Here is a 23,898-nt window from a genome sequence, read left to right as displayed (position 1 = left end):
AGTGTCTTTCGTGCTCAGAGTCCCAGTTATATCCACGATGGGATGCTTGGTTCCTCCCTCTGGGTGGAGCATCTCACAATGGAGTAATGAGTCATGAGGCCAAGTGTTGATTAGGCTCGTTAACAGAAGATAGTCTGGAGGGAGTTATCTCTGAGTCATGCAGCGGGACAATGATGGGCCATTAACAGAAAGATAGTCTGGGGGAAGGAGGCAAGGAAACACTGCCCCACCTGATTTCAACAGCTCATGAGGATGGTAATAGAATACACCTCAACCCAGGACAGTCCCATACGTCCATCTCCTTCTCGCCCAGACAAACTGCTTCTGTCAAAACATGCCGATGCTACCTGCTTTCCTTCTCAGCTATTCACACCGTCACATTCTGTGTCCCTCTTGCAGTCTGAGTCTAAACCCAGAAGTTTCTGCCTACATCTCACATGAACAGATGTGCAAGGAGGAAAAAGTTGCTCGGACCTTGCCGCTTACGCTTGAAAATGTCCATTGACTCCGCAATAAAATGACAGCTTTCTTTGCTTTACATCCTGTGAACTTTGCACTCACACAAGTACACATGGAGCTATGCACTTCCTTTCTTCCTGTCCTGGGTTGAGGTGTATTCTATTACCATCCTCATGAGCTGTTGAAATCAGGTGGGGCAGTGTTTCCTTGCTCCTCCCCCCAGACTATCTTTCTGTTAATGGCCCATCATTGTCCTGCTGCATGACTCAGAGATAACTCCCTCCAGACTATCTTCTGTTAACGAGCCTAATCAACACTTGGCCTCATGACTCATTACCCCATTGTGAGATGCTCCACCCAGAGGGAGGAACCAAGCATCCCATCGTGGATATAATCTGGGACTCTGAGCACCAGAGATAGTCTCTCCACTGGATTTCCAGAGGACAGGAGCTACACAGGCACCACTGGACTTTCTGAGGAAGAGCAGACCACTTCTACTACAGGATCACCACTTCAGAGGATTGCAGCCACCATTCCACCAGACTGCTACCACCACCCTGCCTAATAAGGACACAGGTTGTATCTTGACTCTGTCAGTGTTTTCTTTTACTTTCTTTTCCTTTTCTTTAATTTCCATTAAATTGTTATTCTGACTTGGTGCCTCCCACTGGTTTGTTTTCAAACTAGTACACTTTCTCAGATGAACTCACCCATCCCTCACCTTGACTTTCTCTACCACTTTCCTCTTGGCCTTGCCACGCATGAACAACAGATGTCTTTCCTCTTAAGAAACCCATGGTGTTGCATACCCCTCCCTTCCCTTGCCTTGCCTTTTCTGCCCAACATTGCCTTTCCTTGTCATTCCTGACCATTCCTTTCCCTTGCCTTCCTGACCTACCTATGTCCTTCCCTTGCCCTTCCTACCAGTTCCTTTCATTGACTTGCTCACCCACCCTGCACCTGACTTCCCATTTGTCCAGGTGCAACCTTTCATTTCCTTCTCCTTCTAGGACTCCCATTGCCTTGCCTGCCTCTCCTTTGTCTTGCCTTGCAAAGCCACAGCTTGCCTTGCTTTGCCCTTGAAGGCATTCCTTGCCTAGCATTACATTGCTCACCTCTCCTCCACCTGGTATTCAAGACCCCTCTTTTTGTGGCATTTCTTCAACTTGCCTTGCCCTGCCTGCTCCTCCTAGAACTCTCAAGGCCTTCACATACCTCCAGTGTTTCAGGAGCATGTGAGGGGAAACCCAGAGGAGGTCACGTACAACTACATCTGTCTGTCCTGGCAGCTTTTTTCTGGCACCTGTCCTTGCATGTCTTGAAGTTTGGACAGGCATCCCTTGGGCTCCAGGACTAGAATGACAGTTCTTTTGCATATGAAGGAAAGCAGGAAGCCCAAGTCTTTTAGGTGCAGACTGGAGACAGCCCGTGCGGAATCAAGGCCAGACAGAGCAGTCGGACCTGGCCGCTTTTGTGTATCAGCAGTCCTTGAACGTACCTGTCACTTGCCTTGCCTTGGCAACCCACCAGTTTCCTTGCCTTGCCCTGCCAACCCTCCCTGGCCATGCCCTGCCCTTGACCTGCCTACTTCTTTTCTCCAGGGCCTTGCCTTGCCAGACCTACATCTTGTTGGCATTTCCTTGCCTTTCCGGCCCCTTCCTTTACTTTGCCTTGCTTCCCCACACCTTGCATTGCCTTGCTGTCCAGTCTGTAGTCTTCCCTCAGCCTTCCTTCCCTCCACTGCCTTACATGGACTCAGTTACCCATCCCCCACGCAACTTCCCTTCGCATTTTTCCAGGTCCAGCCTTTAATTTCCTTCTCCTAGAACTCTCATTGCCTTGCCTACCTCTCCCTTGTCTTGTCTTGCAGAGCCACCACTTGCCTTGTCTTGCCCCTGAACCCCTCTCTTGCCTTGCATTACCTTGCTCACCCCTCCCCCACCTGGAATTCAAGACTGTAGGAACCCAGAGTGCCGAGAATATTTCTCTGCCTGTTTTGAAGGGGTTTTACTCCCCTGATCAACACTGTTTTAACCTCCAACCTTGGAAAAAACTGCCTACAATCAGAAAAGAACTAGAAAATACAGTGGTGTGAATTAGGTGATAGACTACTATGTAAGATTGTCACAGGGTCAAAAATTTAGAGGTTTTGGGCTTCTCTTTGTAGTAAATAGGTAAGAACAAAAAATATCAAAATGGAGGATTGTTGTTGTTCTCCAAACTTTCTTCTTCTTCTTTTACTACTCCATATTCTGCAATAAAAGTAATTTGGGATGATTGGGCAAAGAATTCTGCAGTTCCTGGCCGTGTTATTGAATAATTGGTAGGAAAGTGAAAATAATATACATTTTTAGTAACCATTGCTTAAATTAAAAGGCTGTGTAAATATTGAAAATTAGACTTCTCTCCTGCTTTCTGTGCTCTGTGCTGTACCTGGGTCATGCTGGTGGCTCTGTTTCTCTAATAAGACTTAAACAACTATCTGGCAGCATTGAAACACCAGGAAAAGTCTCCGTTTATTTTTCAAACTCCTTGCAAGGACTTTTAAAATATCCTCTCCCATCAGGAGAGATTTGATTTACGGCACGGTTCAGTGTCACAAGACCCCTTTTCTCCTGGCATTTCCCAGCCTTGCCTTGCCCTGCCTGCTCCCCTGAGGACTCCCAGGGCTCTCCTATATCCCCAGTGTTTTAGGAGCACATGAGAGATAGACCAAGGGAGGTCCCATTCATCTTTCTGGGCAGTTTTTGTCTGGGACCAATCCTTGCATGTCTTGAATCTTGGAAGGGCAATTCACATTTCGCCCTTGGGCTCCAGGACCAGAACAACAGCTCTTTTGCATACAAAGTAAAGCAGGTAGCTCAAGTCTTTTAGGTGCAGAGGAGACATGTGAGATCAAGGCCACACAGAACAGTTGGTCCTGGCCACTTTCGTGTGGAATACTTGCAGCTTTTTACCGGCTCGTCTCGTAGTTCAATGCCTTAGAAAACCTTGGGCAGCCTAGAGAGGTAGCATGGACAATCTAGCATTTCAGTAGCTCTGAAAGTGGCAAATGGTAGCTGCAAAGCTAATACCACTAGTAGAAGCAAAGAGGGAGAAATATAGCCTTTGGTTTGCCTAATTCCTGCAATTAGAAGCTTTCAAACAGAGACACACAGATGTTCGCAGAAGCAATGCAAAGCCAAAGAGAACGGGCCCTCTCTCGGGTCCTTCTTTTATTTGGAGAAGGGGAAAGGGGAGAACTGGGGATGGACCCAGGGTGACTGGCCAATCAGGCACTGCTGAAGAATTTGAGTTACATTTGGTTTTGCCCGCGGTTGGAACAAAGGAGTTCAGAGCACATGGCAGAGGCAAGTCTTGGCTTGTCTTGGGGAGGGGGAAGGACGACCTCGGAGCAGGCAGCAACACTTTCGTGTACCAGCAGTCCTTGAATCTACTTCTCACCTGCCTTGCCTTGCCTTGGCAACACAACAGTTTCCTTGCCTTGCCCTGCTAGCCCTCCGTAGCCTTGCATTCCTTTGCTTGGCTGTGCCCCACCCTTGACCTGCCTACTGCTTTCCTCCACATCCTTGGCTTGCTGAGCCCTTCCTGTTTCTGCCTGGCCTACCCATCACTGGACTTTCCTTCCTACGGCCAGCCTTGCCTCTAATTCTGGGCCTTACCTTGCCTACCACTGCATTTGCTTTCCCCTCACTGCTCTGGCCTTGCCTACCTCTCCCTTGACTTGCCCACAATTGCCTGCACTTGGTTTGCAGCGCCTTGCCTGCATGGAAGGCAAGGTTAAAGAGTGGTAGGCAGGGCAAAGCAAAGCCAGCAAGTTGTAGGTAGTGCGAGGCAAGGCAGACATAGGCAAATGAAGCAAAGCAAGGGTTGCTTAGGAAAAGCTAGGCAAGGTACTGAAGGCAGGGCAAGGTGACACCATCCCTGAACCTCATGAGAAATGCTATGGCAGAAAAAACAGCAAAGGCAGTGGCTAGTAAGGTTCAAGTTCAAGACCTAGCTTGAATCCCTTCTAGCACCCCTATGAATAAAAAACCCCCACCATATGACAAGTATGATATAAATTGGTGTACTAGTTTGAAAACAAACCAGTGGGAGGCACCAAGTCAGAATAACAATTTAATGGAAATTAAAGAAAAGGAAAAAAAACCTAAAAGAAAACACTGGTTCAAACTGACAGAGTCAAGATACAGCCTGAGTCCCTTTTAGGCAGGGTAGTCGTAGCAGTCTGGTAGAATGGTGGCTGCAGTCCTCTGAGGCGGTGATCCTGTAGTAAAGGGGTCTGCTCTTCCTCAGAAAGTCCAGTGGTGCCTGTGTAGCTCCTGTCCTCTGGAAATCCAGTGGAAAGGGTTGTCTCTGGTGTTCAGAGTCTCAGATTATATCCATGATGGGATGCTTGGTTCCTCCCTCTGGGTGGAGCATCTCACAATGGGGTAATGAGTCATGAGGCCAAGTGTTGATTAGGCTCATTAACAGAAGATAGTCTGGAGGGAGTTATCTCTGAGTCATGCAGCAGGACAATGATGGGCCATGAACAGCAAGATAGTCTGGGGGGAGGAGCAAGGAAACACTGCCCCTCCTGATTTCAACAGCTCATGGGGATGGTAACAGAATACACCTCAACCTAGGAGAATTGGATACAGGAAGAAAAGGGACAAGAACAGACGGGTGGGCTAAAATAAAAGATCTCATAGTCATACCTAGAAAACTGTTAAAATTATTTATCCAAAGCAAACATTCTAAAACACATTAGGGAGTTGACGCCTTACATAACCACTTAGAAGACAAAAGAATAGCACTGAAATTAAAGGAGACAAAGGAGGAAAAACAACCCTAATACCACTGTTAGGCTAAGCACAGAGACTATCCCTAAAAGAGTTTTACCAAGAGATGTGTGGCAAATTGACTTCTCTGAATTCCCTAGAAAAGGGACATACAATTATCTCTTAGTCCTCACAAATACTTTTCAGGTTGGCCAGAAGCTTTCCCTTGTTGAACAAACAAGGCTAGAGAAATTGTTAAAGCTTTAGTACAAGAAATCATTCCAGGATTTGGGGTACTGAGGGGAATGAATTCTGATAAGAAATCACACTTTGTAGCCCAGGTAGTGCAAGGAGTGAGTCGTCTACTAAGTCTACAGTGGCAACTACATATACCATATAGGCCACAAGCAAGTAGACAAGTAAAAAAGATTAATCCCTTCATAAAGCAACAATTAGCCAAAATTTGTCAAAAAACTAATTTCTATTGGTATCAGGCTCTGCCCATGGCTTTGCTAAGCATTTAGGTCCACAATAACAATCAATACGCACTACACTTGTTCATTGTCAACCACCACCAGCTGATAAACTCTTTCATAATATGAATCCAAAAGACTGGGTTTATATTAAGTCTCTTTCTGGAAATCCACTCCAGGAAAAATGGGAAGGACCTTCCAATTTGGGACAAAACAAGAACATTGCATCAGACTACCTTAGATAACACTTCTTGGAAGTTTAAAGAGATAGAAGATAAACTTACAGCATGGTTACCCAACTTATCCTGGCTTAAACAATTGTTTGTAATAGTTATTTGTGTTGTTACATTCTTATTTATTGATTGTATTAGTAGTTATTGTTATATGATATTAGGTACTTAGTACTGCAATGCTTAAGCTCAATGGCAAAAGCACAAACTTAGAAACAAGATAGAGAAGGGTACTTACTTTCAAGGCATGCAAGATTTGTAAAGAATTACAAACGATCGAGGAAAAGGCGGGATTGAGAAGGGGGTTGATCCATAGTTAACTCATGTAAGCACGAATAAACTATTAAGAGACAGCAAATGTTAATCAAAAGCCTAAGCAGCAGGATTCACCCTAATCTTGTCAAGATAAGGGGAACAGGATCTTTTGAAAACCGGCACAGAGATCGCTGAATCGTCCAGCGAAGGACTGCGCATGCTCCAGAAAGAAAGGTAAAAAGTGCATTGTGACGAATATGACTGATCTTCATCAGAAAGACCCCCGAGGAAGAAGAGGAGCCTTCCTCAGTGTGACCACTGGGGTACACAGAAGTCCCATTCGCCTCCTTTTTTCTCCTGGCAAAAATCTGAACGTCTCCCCCATCAGGGAAGACAACAATTAATGATGCGGACAGCGTTACAGTCCTTATGAAATATTACATAGCAGGCCATACCAAGTTCCACATATCCCAGAGGAAATTCATATGAGAGGTAAAAATGATTTGCAGAAGTATTTAATGGCTCTGAGTTCCACTTTGTAGAAGCTCCAGAGATTCATTGTGTTATCCAAACCAATAGGATTGGACACAGCTGCTCATCCATTCCAGGCTGGAGACTGGGTCTACATCAAGCGGTGGGACAGCGACCCCTTGCAAGCCAAGTGGAAGGGACCATTCCAAGTTTTGCTGACCACTTCTACTGCAGTCAAGGTTGCTGGCAAGGGAGCCTGGATTCACTACTCCAGGGTGAAGAAAGCTTCTGCTCCCGAAATCACCAAGAAGACAGAGACTGATACAAATCAGAAAGATGCAGTTTAAACTGTTTTTTACATGTTTGCTGTTTGCCCAAGTGGTAACCATGGTTCAGGGTTCACCCCATGATTTGCATAAGACTGTGATCTAAAATGTGTCCAAGGTTCTTATGTGGACCAAAGTGGGAGAATTAAGAAAGATTTGGATGAAATTTGGAAGGGAACTCAAATTCTACATGAAGTAGCATCTAGAAATAACATCTTAAATTTTGATCATATTTTTGATACCCTCACCTCATGATTACCAAACTGGGCCTGGGTAAAAGAAATATTCATAATAGCTGTAATTGTAATTATTATCTGTGTAATAGCCTGGGGAGCAGCCAGTTATGTAAAATGATTCTGCGGGTAAAGAATAGAGTAGAGACTAGACAAGGTAGAGTTTTGTTAGTCTTTAAAGGGGGGAAATGATGCCATGAAGATTTTTTGCCTTTTCTTTTATACCCCTGTTATACCTTTTTACAACTTCTGTATTCCTAGTGCTTTTTGCCTATATTCTTGGACTTGTTTGTCAAGCTGAGAGACTAAACATTTTAGAAGTTTCATAGCTAGGGATCAGTGTGCCCCAGACCCCAAGGTTCTCTCCAGAACACATTGTGTAAACTAAGGTAGAACCATCCAGGAGAAGGTTCCTTGGGGCAGATGCTGTCCACGTCATTAATTGTTGTCTTCCCTGATGGGAGAGACATTCAGATTTTTGCCAGGAGAAAAACGGAGGTGAATGGGACTTCGTGCTTCTCAGTCTCCAGATAGGTGTTTATTAATTCTTACCTAAGGAGTACAAGCCACTGGCATGGCCTAGACATAGCACAGAGCAGAGAATGCAGCAAGAAGACAACTTATCAAGATTTCAGAGTTTTTAAAGGTAATTACCGAATGAAAACTTAAAATACAAGGTATTTTCACTTTTTTACCAATGCCCAACAAGTTCCTAAATCACGTAGTCAGGAACTGCGGAATTCTGTATCCAATCATCCCAGACCACTATTGCTGCAAAATATGGAGTTAGTGAAGAAGGAGAAAGAAGTTTTTAACTACAACTTATCCTCCATTTTGAGGTTTTCTAGTTCTATCTATTTACTATGCAAATAGACCTAAAAGCTCTAAATTTTTCATGCTGTGATAATCTCACATAGTATTCTATTGCAACTGGTGAGGGGTCAGTAGCTCTGACCGAGGAAGAGGTGACCGGTCGGGGGAGATGGTCCCAAAAGGAATCGCCTTCCCGAGGCCCGGTGTCTTCCCTCAGGTGCTAGCTAGGAGGGCCCGTGCAGAAGCTGTCAGCTCTTTAGTGATTATCAGCTCGTGATTTCAGCTCTGCAGTGCAGCCTCCAGGCCAGACCAGAGAGAGACGAGAGGCTCGTGTGGCTGGTTCCGCACAAAGGTAGCTTTATTGTTGGTCTGTACTCCGGCGAAGGGGAAAGCCAGGGATGAGAGCTCTCTCCCTCGCAGGGGCAGAGGGCTACTTTTATAGGGATACAGGGGGTGGGTGCCAGAGGGTAAAGGCCAATGGGTTACAAAGGATCTGCATAGGGTCTCCCAGAGGATTCTGGATCTGTCTTTTCTTGCCATAACTGCAAAGTTAGCTGCTTTCCCAGGGAGTCCTGCTGGGAGATTGCTCCATCTCCTTATCTCAGCAGACATCCCTCCAGGGCAGTGGCTGGGCATACCCTACAGTATTCTATCACCTAATTCACACCATTGTAGATTCAAATTCTTCCCAGAGGCTAGGCAAATTTTCCCATGGACAAAGGCCAGAAACAGTACTGTCCAGGGGGGTAAAACCTTTCAAAACAGGCAGAGAAATATTCTCTGCATTCTAGGTTCCCACACCCTTGTATTGCTGCTGAGCACAGAAACGCGAGCATGAGAGGACCTTGGGCCAGAGCGTGGTGCCTGCAGTCAGAGCCTCGCTGTAAAGAAATGAGGGTGAACTGAGAAGCCCACGCTGGGGTCACACTTTGAACATTTACTGTTTCACGCTGTCAGACCTTGGGACTTGATCACAAAGGTGATTACTGCTCTTTGTCTCCTTGCAGCCCGTGATGCTGGATGTGGAGGAACTTAATCTCTGCATCCAATTTAACCCAGCTTATGAGAACGATTTGAACAGCCAGGTAGCAGAGAGAGCTCTCAGGGCGTGCTTTGTGGGGCACCCTCATGAGGAGCACATCGCTGTTTGGGGAGAAGTCCAGTTCCCGAATCTTCGTCTCCAGGCCAAGGCCCTGGACTTTGGCTGCATCGTGAATGACACTAAACAAGTGTTGTACATGGAGATGACGAACTGCAGCCCAGTTCCTGCCCAGTACCAATGGTCATTCCATGTGGACAGCCAGGTGAACAGCATAAGGTAGGTGCACCTTTGCCCTCTACTTAAAGCTCTTCTTCCTGGTGTCCTGTTTGTACTTTGCAAAAACCAAGGCCGTTTGCCTGGGATTTGACAAAGTGTTTTTTTCAGTTTTCCTTGTGGAAATAACACTGACCAGCCATGGTCAGGCTGGCAGTTCAGGGAATAGGTGATCTCCAGCAGTTTGACACTGGGCTGGAAACAATGTCCTCCTGCCAAATTGGGCTTATAAAACATTCCCAAGATTTTTCGCAGAGCCGGTAACCTGGAGTGCTGCTTTATCTCTGGAGCGACAAAGCCATGCTTAGGCACTTGGACAAGCAGATCTATAATGTGACCTCTCGTCCTTCCCTGCCAAGCTGATTTGTGGTGCTTTCCTACAAAGCACCTACACAGAACATTGTGCTGCTGTCCCAATCTCTTACTGCTGCTTTGCCGTAGGCCCCATAGTGGTTTCCCCTGGGAAGGAAAGCTGCTTTCTTAGACCTCTGTGGCCCGAGGCAAAGACCACCTTTAACACCTGTTAAACCACACTCCCCTTCCCAGAGCAGCTCTTTGGTGTTTGACAGAGATCAGCAGGTTCTGCAGCTTTAGCAATGGCTGCAAGCTGTTGGGGGGAGCACCCGTCTGAACAGCCCTGGAATCAGGGCCATCCAGGGCTGGGCTGTGCTTCCCAAGCCCAGGAGCAATCCTGCAGTCATACTGGGGCACATCTATGAACACATTTTGTGACCTCTCTGCAGAGTGCAGAAGTCTGAGCTGGGCAGTCTTCATGGCAGAAGCGAACGGTTTTTCCATAGTGCCCCAGAAGCCAAGCCAAGGTAACCACTGGGCATTGAAGTGCTGCTGTTACCAAGAACGGAGTTCATCCAGAAACAGCTTCCTTTAGGGCATTGGGATCTGGCTCAAAGGCGATGATGACCTCTGTAGCTCTGAGGAGGGTCGTGTTTGACTGTGTGGGGAACACTGGCAGCCTGGCACGGTGTCAGGCAGGCACGGCTTGAGTGTGTCCCCAGCGTGGCATTAGAAACACAAGCAGAGCACCTGCTGTGATTTAAAACAGGGAATGTGACCTGAGTTACCTGGGGGTGTTGGAAAGTATTAACTTGCCCCTAACCCAGTGGTGTTGGGGAAACATTCCAGATAAACACCTGGGAGAGCTGCAGAGCTTCTGGCGTTGGCCTTGAGGGGGACGAGGAAGGGTCGGCGCTTTCAGGCGGGTGCTGGGGGGGCTGTGCTGGCTCATCACTGGCCAGATCTGCCCCTTGCTGCTTCAGTCTCATTTTTTACACAGTTTCTCTGTCTCTTCCTTTCCTGCTGTGCTTTTTGCCTCCCCATGAGGTCTTCACCTCTGTCCTCTGTAGTTCCTCATTGCAAGCAGTTACCAGCTGCCTGCACCGCTGCAAGCCCAGCATCATCCCTGGGCTGCTCTGAGCGTGGACCTGCTCCAGTCTGCTTTGGCAGCGGCTGTTACTGAGCTCGCCACACCAGCACCCAGCCAGGGGCCACATCCCGATGAGGAGCTGCTCTTGCAGGCATCGCTCTCTCCCACTACAGGGCCATGACCGCAGTTATGTTATTTTCCAGGTTCCTCCCTTCACCACCTACATTCAAATCCCAGTCATCGAGGAAGGAGCAAGTGTTTCCAAGGAGATGCTCCAAGTCTGCAGGTGTGGAGGAGCCAACCAAAGCCCTGGAAGCAATGCAGGATCCTGCCCAGGAGGATTGTGCCCAGAAGGATTGTGCCCAGGAAGATCCTCCCTTTTTGCTGCCCTGCTGTCCTGTGCCCTGAGAGTGGGCTGGGCAGCAGGGCCAGTAGCTGGACATGGGGTATCTGGGGAGGGAGAAATAGGAGAGTTTTGCTTGGAGAAGCCCACTCACTCAGATACTACAGACCTGTGTTGAGTGTGGGATTTTTTTTCCCTATTTTCTTTACAATGTAAAATGAGGTCTTTGTCTGCATCGTGATGAGAAGGCTTCCAGCTTCCTGTGTGTGTCAAGCCATGATGAGCCATGATCTCCATGTACCCCCTTCCCAAGCCGGCTCGAGCGCTCCCATTTCTGCCTTCACCCGACAGCTGGTATTGCAGTGGCAGCCCCAGAGGTGTCTTTCATAGAGCAAGACTTTGCAAAGTGACTGTCTCTTCCTCTGAGCAAGGAAAAAGGCCTTTGCTCTGCCAACTTGCCTGGTGAACATCAGCACTCTAGAGTGGGAAGTGGCCCCTGGTTTTGCATCATGTGGAACAAAGGCTGCTCATGGGGCAATAAAGAAAAAGACGTAAAGAAGCAGAGGAGTTTCTCAAAGCCCCAGTGTTGGCATTAAGGAGAGGGGTTGTACCTGCCCACACACAAATCCCAGTTGCTTAACTCTGCACATTTTTTTCTCAATCAGGAGAAACAAAGCCCTGTAGATGCAATGAATAGTGTGGCTGAATGTTTTCAGACAGAAGTCCAAAATCATCTTTATTTCCTGGTTGTTGCCATGTTGGATGCACAAGTAAACCAGGGAAATTCCAGTGGCCATCCTAGAATCCTGGAAGGGTTTGGCTTGGAAGGGACCTTCAGAGACTATGTAGTTCCAACCCTGCCTGCCTCAATGCTGGGGGCACCCAGTTCCCTCGTGCAAGTTTGATGTAGGAAGTGCAGATGGAGCCCAGGTCTGATCTGTGGGTGGGCTTGGACCCACACTCGACTGCTGGCGTGGACATTTCCACACTTGATTTGTGCCCAGGGCCCTTCTGTGGTGCTCCTGGTGTGGTGAGGTTGTGGAGCCTGCAGCAGAGTGATCTTGCTCAGACCAGCCAGCTGCTCACTGCGGGCCGTGGTGCTTGTTTTCCAGGAGCTGTCATCCACTGCTGTGGAGCCTCAGAGGCTGGTGAGGAGGAGGGGACTGAGTCGACTCACAGTGGTGGGGCACCTCGACTTGAGAATGCAGGAGGTAAGTGGGAATCTGTCTCACTTCCACATTTCCAGTGTGGAAAGCGGTTGTGTAGCCCCCAGTCCCACTGGTGGCCCTCAGCATAGCCCACAGAGGGGCCTTGCATCCCTCCATGCCCATCACAAAGCTCTGCTGAAGCAGCTGGTCACTGGAGAGGCCATGTGGGACATCTTGTAGGGCTGCCCCAGGATGCTCCCTGTGCAGCACCTGTGGAGGGCATCGTTCCCATTTACCTCATCAGGTGTTTGACAGGAAAGTTTTGTAGGAACTTTTGCTGTAGCAGCTTGAGAGAGCAGCACGTAGATCAGAGAGAGAGGGAAAAGCCTCAGAAGTCAGATGAGCTGGGCTGGAGTCCTTCCCCCAGCTCCAAGGGCTCCCGCCTCCAAGTCTCCTGTTCTTCTGAAGGCAGTGAAAAGTGTTTCTAAAGGCAAGTTCTGCAGCAGAGAGAATTTCTTGCTGCCAGGAGACATTCCAGTTTACTTTCATGTAGTGTATACTCATCATTAAGTGATGATGGGAGAAGATTTTCCCCACGGTCCCTCCACTGGTCAGTGGCATGGACACAGGATGAGAATCAGGTGATTCTGGCTGTGTTTGGGGAGTAGGCCCCTCCAGAGATGACTGTACTTCACTCCAAGCCACAGCTGGTCTGCATGCATTTCCACACTCAGCACCTTGATCTCTCCTCCCCTCCCTCCAGTTTTTCGATGTCCTGCCACTGTGGGGTGTGCTGTTGCCAGGCCAGAGTGAGCTGGTCACCTTCAGCTTCTTTGGCCATGCCAACATTGTCGCCCGTGCCACAGCGCTGTGCCACATGGAGGGGGGCCCCACCTATGAGGTGGCGCTGGCCGGGGCGGCTTCGGTCCCCAGCTACCAACTGGAGTGGAGGAGATCGACTGGGGGCTGCAGGTACTGCACGCTTTTCCTGGCACAGCTCCTTGGCTTGGAATCACAGCCAGCGGGTTCCTGCCCACCTTGATGCCAGGCTCTGTCCCCTTCTCAGCTCCTTTGTTGGCTCTGGGGCTTAGAATGCAACCTCTGAGGGATACGTCCAGCATCCAAGCTGGTTTAAAATGGCCATCTCCACCCCTCCCCTCCCCCCTGGCCGAGGGACATAACACCCTCCCCTTCAAGGCACCTAACACTGCCTCCTGGGGAAGGCAGGGTCTCAGGGAAGATGTCCAGAGGGACATGTCCCTCAGACATCCCTCCACTGATCTGCTCCTAAAGCTTGAGCTCCAAGGAGATGCTCCTGTCTAATGCTCTTGGCTTGATCCACAAAATGATCCAGGGAGGAAGCTGGGCTTTCCGCTGAAGAGAATTATAGCCCTGACTTACTTTTCTTATTGGTGTATGATTCCATGAAGCATTTCTCTCTTATTCTGGGATGTAGAGGTTAAGCAGGAAAAAGTGTTAGTTTTAAAACAAACTTTGCCTATTTCTTATACCTGTATGGTGGGAACGACATGGTTTCTTCTCCAGTGATCCTGCCGACCTTGCAAGTTCATCTGAGGATAAAGAAACAGTCATCCATACATCCTTCAGAAGACGAGCCTTGAAAAGTGCAGTCCCGAAATTGTTTTGGAAAATGGGAAGCACTTTATGAAGAAGTTTTCTTATGCTAAGCCAATGCTTTTACATGTGATGACATGGAATTTCAGTTACTCTGTAGGACTCAATGAAAGACTTGAAGAACCTACTGAGTGATAAGAACCTCGAGGATTGGCATTGGCACACCTCGTTGAGCAATAAAGCAGGGAAAAAAATGTTGCATGCAAAGAAATCCATGAACACTGAGCTCTGTACACAGGCATGGTGCAGATTTCATGAGATGCTGTGCAGTTTTCCTCTTCTCCCAGGTGAAGCTCTTCAGGACAGAGAACTGAATTCTGTCCACCTCTGTGAAGCACCTGGAGCTTTTAGCCAGCCTTAGGCACTACTTGAAGTCCCACCATGTCCCTTGCCACTAGAATTGGGTAGCTATTACTCTAAACCCATATCACGAAGCCAGTGACATGCTTATGATCATGGATGACCATCTGATAGCAAATACGTTACCTTGGTGGTACTTTGGCCCAGGTAACACTGGGGATGGGGGCAGACCCGTAGAGAGAAGACTCTTGGGACTCTTGGGAGATGTATGACACTGATGATGTGGATAATTATGGCTAAGCTTACTGCTAATACAGTATCTAATTATTGTCAATGCAGTATATAATAGAAGCAGGTCTAAAGGGTTTTAATATAAGCAGCTTTGGCTGGAAACCTACAGGTTTACAGTCTTTGGCATTGCAGAACTCCCAGTGACAAAGCAACAAAGCACCTATGGAGCTGCTTCAGGATTTTACCTCGAGACGTGACTGGATCTTAGTTGGATCTGCAGTTGGAGGCACCAGGAAGCCTGCTGGGGCATGCAAGGAGCTCAAGTGGCACAGAGGGTGGGTGGCACATGCCTTTCAGCATTTGCTCCTTGCCAGGCACAATGGAACCCTGCAAGGGACGGGAGAAGAGAGAGGGAACGAACCAAAGAAGCTTTGATGGGGGATGGCTCAGGGGACAGACAGGCTGAGAAGACAGGTTCTCATCCAGAAGAAAACATCAGCCCACATCACCTTCGAACTTCCTTGTGCCCCAAAAGCTCGAGCCTCTGAGCCCAGGGTGCAGCGTGTCCTCCTGAGTGGTGGAAAGGCTGCAGCCCCAGCACAGGCTGATGTGAGCACAGCTCTGCTGCTCACGGCATTTGCCCTCTGACAGCAAGGGCCACACTGAGCAAATAAGAGCTCTTTTGCCAGCTGCTTTGTAAATATATCTCATTGGGATATATACTTTTCCTTGTTTTTATAAGATTACGCAACATTTTCCTTGGCATAGTCGGCAGGATGTCAGTAGAGGGGTTTTTGGGGAGTCAGGGCTGTGCCCCTTCTCCTTTAGGGATGGAACGGGTGAAGGAGAAGGGCTTGGACCTGGAGGAGGTGGTAGATGCAGCAGTGCTGCCACGGCAGAAAAGGAGATAGTAAAGAAAGCGCGTGTGCCACCTTGGGAGCGTGCCTGGTACAGGCACATAGTGCTTATTTCAGAACACTGGAAATAGAAAAACAGCTGGAGACAGATGTCTTAAAAGAACAAACAGGGAAGGAGAGCAAATATGTTTCTTGGAATGAAGGATTGAAAGAAAGCTGTCACAACCAAAAAAAAACCCCAAACAATAGGATTATCCACTTCTGGATAGTGACAGCAAATGTGGATCCAGAGGACTGGTATGGGAATATCTGGGGAGATTCTGATGAACAGAGTTCTGAAGGATTAGGGCAGTTAGAGGAAAGAAGCATGTGGCCCCTTACTGAAAAAGGTCTGTAGGTCCACATGGCTGATACTCCCTTTAGCACTGTACGCCCAAGCCCATGGATGGGACTGGAACTTGGTGGAACTCTAACTTCCCTAAGCTGCAACTCAACAGTTTCATGCCCGCTCGAGCCCCGTGGCAATGGCCCGTTGGGCACGGCGGGTCCTTCAGGGCTCGTGGCGGGAGCCCCTCACCCTCAGAGTGGGCGGTGGTGGCCGCCATCGCAGCGCGCTTCAGCTGCGGCTTGTTCTGTGCTGCCACAGTTCGCATCGTCTGGCAGCTGCTCCTTTTGTTCTGTACACGCCGCCATTCCCTCCAGCAGTGACAAAATGAGCTGGTTTCCAGCAGTTCTCCACAAAATGGAACTGCTGGGAATGAAAAGCACATTTTGGTTTCTCCTCACCCAAGCGTGTTGCAAACTAGAATATATACTCTCTTAAAAGTGATTTTCATTCTATCACTAACAATTGTAAGCTAGCAACTTATCAAACACATATATGCAATAAATGCTCACGTGTTAAATAGCAAGGGTCTGATTATTTGAGGACTCAAAAATACAGAAATGCTAAATGCTGAATCCCTGCACATTAACTAAAAGAATGACTAAAACCTCCCATTCAACTCCATGCTACCTACTTATCTTTTAGTTCGTTTTGTATCCTACCAGTAATTTTCTTGTTTTGCTGTAAGCCTTTTCACGCATTTAGATGTCACAAAAGCATGTTTTATTTCATAGCTAGAGAATGGTATCAGGAATTTATTTTTCTTACCTTTTCTCAACTGGGGAGAATTCTGGGGATTTGTTGGTATGAAAAAGTGCAAAGTGTAAATACATATATAATGTAACCTGAGACTCGTAAGCACGAGCTTCAGCATGCCCTCGGGCAGAGGGGACGCAGCATTAGCCTCCACAGTGTCCTCGCTGGACAACTTCGCAGTGGGAAAAGGCGCAAGATGGACGCGCATGCTGGCTCCTCTTCGGAGGAGGCACGTCAGGTGGCCATTGGATTTGGCTTGCGTCAGCCTGGAGGCAAAGAAGGCAAGAGGGACCTCTGCTGTGGGTTCCAGTGAGTTTATTAGCAGGAGGGTCCAGGGACCAGAGGGCCCCGAGAGGAACCGTGCACAGCCTTTTATGGGGGGGGAGGGGGAAACAAGGCGGGGAAAAGGGAAGTATCCAATGGGGTACAGTCAAAGGGGAGGATACAATTTGACCATAACCAATGGGGAAAACAGGGAGAAAGGAGTCACAACAGGGAACCAATGAACAACCAAACAGCGAAGAACTTTCCAGAACGAGGGAGGTAACTTGCACCCAGGAACCACCCAAGGGGAGGCGACCTAGACTTCAGTGACATCCTCTGATCTGCCCTCCGACCCACTGTCTTGGGCAGGGAAATCCACCCAGTGGATGGCCCTGGTTTGATTGATATTCAATGGTCTCAGCCCAAGAGCGGGCTGAGCCACCCCAACACACATAGGTACAAAAAACGCTTCTTCAGATGTAAAGCTGTATCAGCATACTGTACCTCTAAATGCCTTTGCAAACAATAATACAAAGTACAGGAGTCCTTTAAAACCACTACTTTAAAAGTGCACAGAAACAGATTTTAGTAGTATTCAGGTATAGCACAGGACTAGTAAGAGAGAAACCTTTTTAGTTTATTTTGCTTAGGAGGGGTGCTCGGGTTGGAAGATTCATGTTCTAGCTCCTGCCCCAAAAACTGTGGAAGAATTTTACCTGAAGATTGCCCAAGGAAAGAACTGCCCATTAGTAAATGTGCAACTTGCAGAACTGCAGTTTTACTAGCAAGCACTTAAGTGATTTTTGTGCTCAAAGTAGTTTTTTGGGCACTCACATCCCAGATGGATATCTAAATAAAGAATGAGTGTTTTGAGTTAAAAAAGTACTTCCTAAATATCCAAACTAATGTCAATAAAGTTGTGTAGGATGCACAGAGAGAAGCATGAAGCCCCAGTGGCTTTACTGCAAATCACTCTGTGGTTGGACCTCTGTTAACTTCTGTTTTTCAACTGGTGCAAATGCTTGGTTTGATTCATAAATGAACGCTATTTACATTTGCTAAAAGGAGCAACAGCTGAACTGCTGCTGTTCCACACAATAATGTTTAGAGAACTAAAACCAAACAGCGGTTTGAAGCTGTACAGTTTGCACAATATCTGTGCAGATTAGGTTGAGAGGTGGAAAAGCTGGGAGCAGAGGACTGTAAGTTAGTAATTGTGTCTCCTGGTATCTGTTTTGTTTACCAATCCAAGGTCTAATTGCTTTGCTCTATTTTAATTTAAAAGTTCTTCCTTTAATTATTTACTTTTCCTGAAAAGATCAGCAGTGAGAGACAGCACTGCGGGTGCACCTCATACGATGAAGAGTTTCAAGTCAAGCTTTTAAAAATGTTTTAATAATTTCACAGAAGTGTTTAATACTGAAAAATAAAGCTCTTCTTTGTACATGTGGCTGCTACTTCTCCAAGGATTTCATCCCAGCCAAAAAAACAGGTCTTTTTTTCCTTTAACTTAAGGAGTCAACTGGTATGAATATAAGGAATGCAGGATATTAACAATTAGCAAATATTAGCTAGGAGAGCCAATGTAGGAATAAGAAAGGTTTGAGGGCAGTTACAGCACATGCACAGGAACTGCCATCAGCTTTTCTTTATCACACCTGCACCTGTTTGGGACTGGAGCAGGGGCGGCACAAGTGCAAACAGCCACAGGAACAGCCGAGGGTTCTTCATCTTACTCGAGCCTTGCACTGGGGCACAAGATTGCAAGACACCGAATGCTTTCAGCTCACCATGGGATTCAGATCAGCTGTTCAGGCCTGCTGACACCTGGAGCTGTGCAGCAGATCTCAAATCCAGACTAAATTACCTGAGCTTTTAAAAACATCACCATGTGCCAGTACGGTCATGACCACTGTGAATGAGATGCTAGTTCAGCAGCAATGAGGGAACAAGGATTTCCAGCACAAGGAACATCACATGTTTGGCATTGCCAGGGTGCCTGGTCAAGTACACATAAGCACTTCTGTCCTTGTGAATCCTCGCCTCCACTTTTCCTTCCTGGAGAGGACTCCTGCCAGCAGCTGAGTGAGGTTTGATAACAAGGTGGTGATGGACAAAGTTCAGTCCTGTTGCCTGTATCCTAAGTTCTCCACAGCCTACAGAATTTCCTTGTGAGAAATGCTAAATTGACCAAGATTCATTGCACATGTTAACCTGCCCTCTTCCCTCCACAAGCTCAAGCGAAACAAAATGAGATTGTGAAAACACCTCAAACCTTTTGTATTTTTATTGTGCCTCCTGGAAGTGCTTCAAGGTACCGCATAAGACTGTACAGATTGCGCTGTCCACGTGTGGCACACGCAGGAGACGGACAGATCCCCAAAAGTTTTCATAGGTTAACTCAAATAGACACAAATTACACGACCTAGCATTATTTCATTGTATACAAGGCAAACCCCAGAAAGTATCTCCGGTCACACAGAACAAGGGCACTGAAACTGAAAGGGAACTGAAGCAGACCTTTTAAAAGTCTGTTCCACCAAAAATATTGTGTGCTTTTTGCAACTCTCTTAAAAGAGATTAAAAATTCTATTAGTCTAGTTAGGGACCGCCAGCTTGAAGTTCCCAATTCAGAAGAAATTCAAGTGTAACTTTCAAAAAATAGGTACAAAGGGAATAAACAAACCTCCTTTTTCCTCTTTCAAAAGAAATGAATTGCCAGACCAATTTATCATAGATTGCTCTTCTTTCTTTCATACACAGATGCATACAAATTAATGAAGTTATTCTCGGAGGATGAAATTAAGTCGTCAAGATCATAATCCACTTCAAAGGTAGGTCTCTCTCCAGAAATTACAAGAGCAAGAAATACAGCAAAGTGTGCAGTCAGTCCCCAGATCTTGAATGACCTTTTATGTTCCTGGTCATCATATATAAAGCAGTGTATCCGAGTTAAGTAACCCGAAGACATTCTATAAGAGAAGGTCTTGTATTTTAAGGGCTTGACAAAGTACTCCAAAGGCACAACAAAAACCTCACTCACTTCATCTGGATTAGGAGTGGCCTGGAATGTATCCTCTATAAATCCTACAACTGGTGTCACCAAGTTATTCATCTAAAAAGAGAGAAACAAAGCCAATAAATCAGTAAATTTTTAAAAATCAACAAAACCCTCGAACAGTTACGTTTGTACCAAGTAAAAATGTTTGTTATTTAAAAAACATTTCAGATGTTACAAAATTAGTACAAGAAGCCTATGAACCATCCTTAACTGCAATGCAGTTTTGTTCCCCTAATGGCAAGCTATGTCCTTTGACTCGAAAAATTGGAAATCATGTTTTTGTATTTGTCAAACATGATTTTACAAATGTTCTGTTCATCCTGTAAATCAATCACACAGCAGTTAGAAAGGCTTGTCAGTTTGCTACAGAAGTAAAACAGCACGCATGCTTTCTCATGGGTCTTCCTTATATACTTTTTAAAATTCTTGGTTTTAATCCAGATTTTCCATATCACCCATCCTTCATCCTATCTCTGTATTATTTTCCCAGGATACAGGAATTTTCCAGAATATGGACGCATGGACCAGAATAGGTACGGAAATATTATTGCAACACATTTAGCCATAAAATGTAACACTTCTCGAAACACCTTATTTATGGACATTTTAATTCTAAATGTAATCCCTTCTTCCACAGGAAGGCAAAATCTACTGAAATCATCGTTTGCATCAAGGCAACGCCAAAATTCTTTAAGCTGTATTGCTAGTTCTATTTATTCACACTAACAAAGACCACCGTTCTGCAGAAAGGAGGAAGAACAAAGCAGTGTTTGTGGTATTTGATGCAAGTCTGGAAAGACTCCGTCCAAGTCAGAAGCACCAGGAACGTATCTATTAAGAAGACAAAGTAACATCTGACATGTACAATATTGGTGGTCCCAATTAAACCCAGTTAATCTTTCCTACTGACTGAGGTAATTGGCTCGAAAGCATGGAAAATGTGATCCTTTTTACACACTGCCTCTGAACTACGAGGCTTTAAGGCATGCTGTGCAGAAATTATCATGTAAGAAGTTAAAGAAAGCTTTTTGCAATACAATTTCTAAAGTAGTTCTTTCATTTTTTAATGGGGAGAGGATATTGCTAACAGATAGAAAAACAGGAGGCATAGTAATGAACTGTCACCTGGTGAACAAAAACAGTCTTCAGAAACAGCAATTCCTCTGTTCTAAGGGAAAACTGATCCTGTGTAATACTGAATGCTGCTACTGAAATTGAGAACCTGTTAATTTACAAATAGTGATCTACACTCCAAAGACACCTCTGTGAGTCTCCCTGCTGGAGGTCTCCACACAATCCCGGTGCACATCCCCTCTGGTGGTCCCTCTGCATCTGCACAGCCCTGGAGTCAGCAGACACTGAATGAGACACCTGTGAGGCTACAGCAGCCTGCTGGGGCCCTGCCCAGGCGAGTGAGCTCTGCACAGCTCCAGGGATGGAGATTCTACAGCCTGTCAGGAACATCTGCTCCAGTTTTGGGCTGACCTCATGGTGAAGAGTATTTGTTCGCTGCATCTCATCAAAATGTCCATGTTGCTGCTGTGTCCATTGCCTTGAGACGAGTTCTGGTATCATCCTCTCTACAAGCACCCAGGAGAAGAAAGCAGCTAAATCCCCCGGTAGCTTTTGAGCAGAGCAAGCGCACCTCTCTCAGCCTCTTTGCTCGTCATCCACTCACTGTAACCCACGACTATCCCCATGGCTCTCTGCTAACCTCTCGCCAGCACAGCACTGCCTGTCTGGTACTCCAGAGCATCACTAACTGGCGCCCCAAAGCTGGCCTCACAAATGCCAAGCACAGAGCAAGAACCCTTTCCCTGGGCTCTGCTGGACACATGGGCACTTGAGAGAGCGGTGCCTCTCAGCAGTTACCTGTTGGGAAAGGTCACTTCCAGCCTCACAAAAGAAAACTACCCAAACTTCTTTTGTAATGATATGCTGACTTACTTTATCAATGCCAGGCATCAGCCTACAGATGACTTCCACCCTCTCTGGCTGGAGACCCACTTCTTCTTTAGCTTCTCGGAGAGCAGTGTCAATATCATCTTTATCAGTGGCTTCACTTTTACCTCCTGGAAAACACACTTCCCCTGGTGATCTTCTCAGCTAGAATGTAAAGCAGTACTACTGTTAAATGAAACAAGGTTTATGTTTCTTCTTGGATCCACACAGATGCGGGTTAGTATTGGGGCATCCCTTTATGTTTATCTATCTATCATCTATCTATGTTTATGTCAAAGAAGCTGGACATGGTGGCTTAGGTTTCTGCAGACCAAAAGAAATGTGCCTTAGCAAGAGTAGCTGCCTCAGAGAATGCTGAGCCTATCCCCCTCGCATAAAGGCATAAAGCCTCGCTATCAGAAATACGCTGCACCTGTACAGCCTTGTGTAATTCACACTGGAGCTTCTGCTTTAGTATGGCAAAGCTTACATTCTGCACCATCTTGTTTGCGTAAACCACTGACAGATGAATGCAGACGGACAACTTGTAGAGCAAAACTAATACACTCTAAGAGCAAAAACTTCTGAAAGACACAATTAAATAATGTAGCTGTGAGAGATAAAATAACGTTTTGCTTCAGCCCAAAAAGATTATGGAGCAAAAGAATGAAAATTGCTGGTTCTCTTTCCTATTTGTTGTTATCTACAGTCGGGATGCGTTTTGTTTAATCTCTTGGGCGTTGCTGAGAACCAGCAGAGGGGCACGGTTGAAGACAGGACCAAAACAGGAAGAAGGATGAGAGGGGAGGGGATAGAAGAGTTGGCGGTCGGGAGCGAGCCTGAGTAAGCTCCCGAGTAGCCATTCAACGGGAACGGGGACTGGGAGCACCCCGGCCGCGCAAGGGTGTAACACATTGCCATTTCGGGGAAGCGCGTGTGCGTGTTTGCCTGAGGGACTCAGCTGACTCGTTACAAATTCCTGGTCACTGCTTCGAAGGCTGTGTCCCCGTTTAATTGTATCAAACCCTTAAGGATTGCTAACATACCTTTAAGTTCATTCCAGTAATAGGCTTGTGCATCAAGGATCAGTAAAAAGCACATTTACGATCAGTTTATCAGCTGTATAACTGTGATTATTTGGTTTTGTTAAAGCAAGACCCAACAACAGAAAAAAGTAATTTCTGAGTACAGACAGTTGATGGGAGACAGGGATGGAAGAGTTGTAAAAGGAAACAAAATGCTGGCAAAAGAGTTCTGGGAGCCTTAGGTTGTTGCTTTTTAGGTATTAAAGGGAGAAAAGAGTAATGGTAACTGCAGACTGAAAAATCTCATTTAAAACAGCTGCACTGCATCGTCACTTTGCTCATGTAAGTAAACAATCGCTGCAGACTCTGGAAATCACCCTTTCCCGTCACGGCTTTCCGGGGAGCCGACATGTTCCTGGCACGCGAACACCAGAATCACGGCAGTGTGAAAACACCTGGCCGTGCGCTTGGGAACAAGGGTCGGGATGAGGGTGCGCAGGTCCCGGGAGGGCGCACAGCCACGGCTTCCCGGGAAGGATCGCGCCCCTCGGAGCCCCCCCGGTACCTGCACGGACCGGACGGTGAGCAGCAGGTGCAGCCGCCCCCCCCGCACCATGAGCGGCAGCAGCACGGCGGCTCTGGGCAGCGGCAAGCGGGAGAACTTGTCCCCGACATCGAACTCCCTCAGGCGGCGCCGGGCGCTCTCCGTGAGCCCCCGCCTAGGAGCCGGCAGAGCGGAGCCCCGGCACCCTCCGGCAGTGCCCCGCTCATCCCCCGCGGCCCCCGGGCAGGGACAGAGCCCAGGGCCCAGCTCCTCCTCCTGCTCCGCCGCCATCTCCGTCAGCGGCTGCGGCTGCGCCCCGCCCGGCCCCGCCCCGGCAGCGACGCGCGGCGCCGCTGATCGGCGCAGAGCTCGTTCGCTTTCCCTTTCCTTTTCCGTGTCCCGCTGCCGGGCGCGTCGCTGTGCCGGGAGCCGTGGGGCCGCTCGCTGCCTGCCCGACACCGGGCCCCAGTGCCCCGGACGTGCGGCGCTGGCGCTGCTCGGCTCCATCGATTCCGACCGGTCCCGGCTGAACTCTGGAATCCAGCAGCTGCCAGTGGGAGAAGGAGCGTGAAAGTGCTGCATTCCTGCCCAAACAGTCACAGAACCATAGCGCATGGAAGGGATCTTAAAGATCACCTTGTTCCACCTCCGCCGTGTTAGAAATGAACTAACTTTTAGATACAATT

At 47.3% G+C, this 23,898-nt stretch overlaps 1 protein-coding gene across 1 annotated transcript; it reads right to left on the bottom strand.

The window, feature by feature from the left end:
• Nucleotides 1–18,912: 18,912 nt before the first annotated feature.
• Nucleotides 18,913–23,518, bottom strand: NUDT7 (nudix hydrolase 7). The gene is made up of 3 exons (XM_069026837.1): nucleotides 23,234–23,518; nucleotides 21,650–21,808; nucleotides 18,913–19,756 (listed from the first exon to the last, which is right to left on the bottom strand). The coding sequence occupies exons 1-3, from the start codon at nucleotides 23,501–23,503 to the stop codon at nucleotides 19,373–19,375; spliced, it is 813 nt and encodes a 270-aa protein (XP_068882938.1). The 5' UTR covers nucleotides 23,504–23,518; the 3' UTR covers nucleotides 18,913–19,372.
• Nucleotides 23,519–23,898: the final 380 nt, after the last annotated feature.

Source organism: Aphelocoma coerulescens, chromosome 11 (genome assembly GCF_041296385.1).
Source record: "Aphelocoma coerulescens isolate FSJ_1873_10779 chromosome 11, UR_Acoe_1.0, whole genome shotgun sequence".
Taxonomy (NCBI): domain Eukaryota; kingdom Metazoa; phylum Chordata; class Aves; order Passeriformes; family Corvidae; genus Aphelocoma; species Aphelocoma coerulescens.
This window is presented reverse-complemented; position numbering and strand designations above follow the sequence as displayed.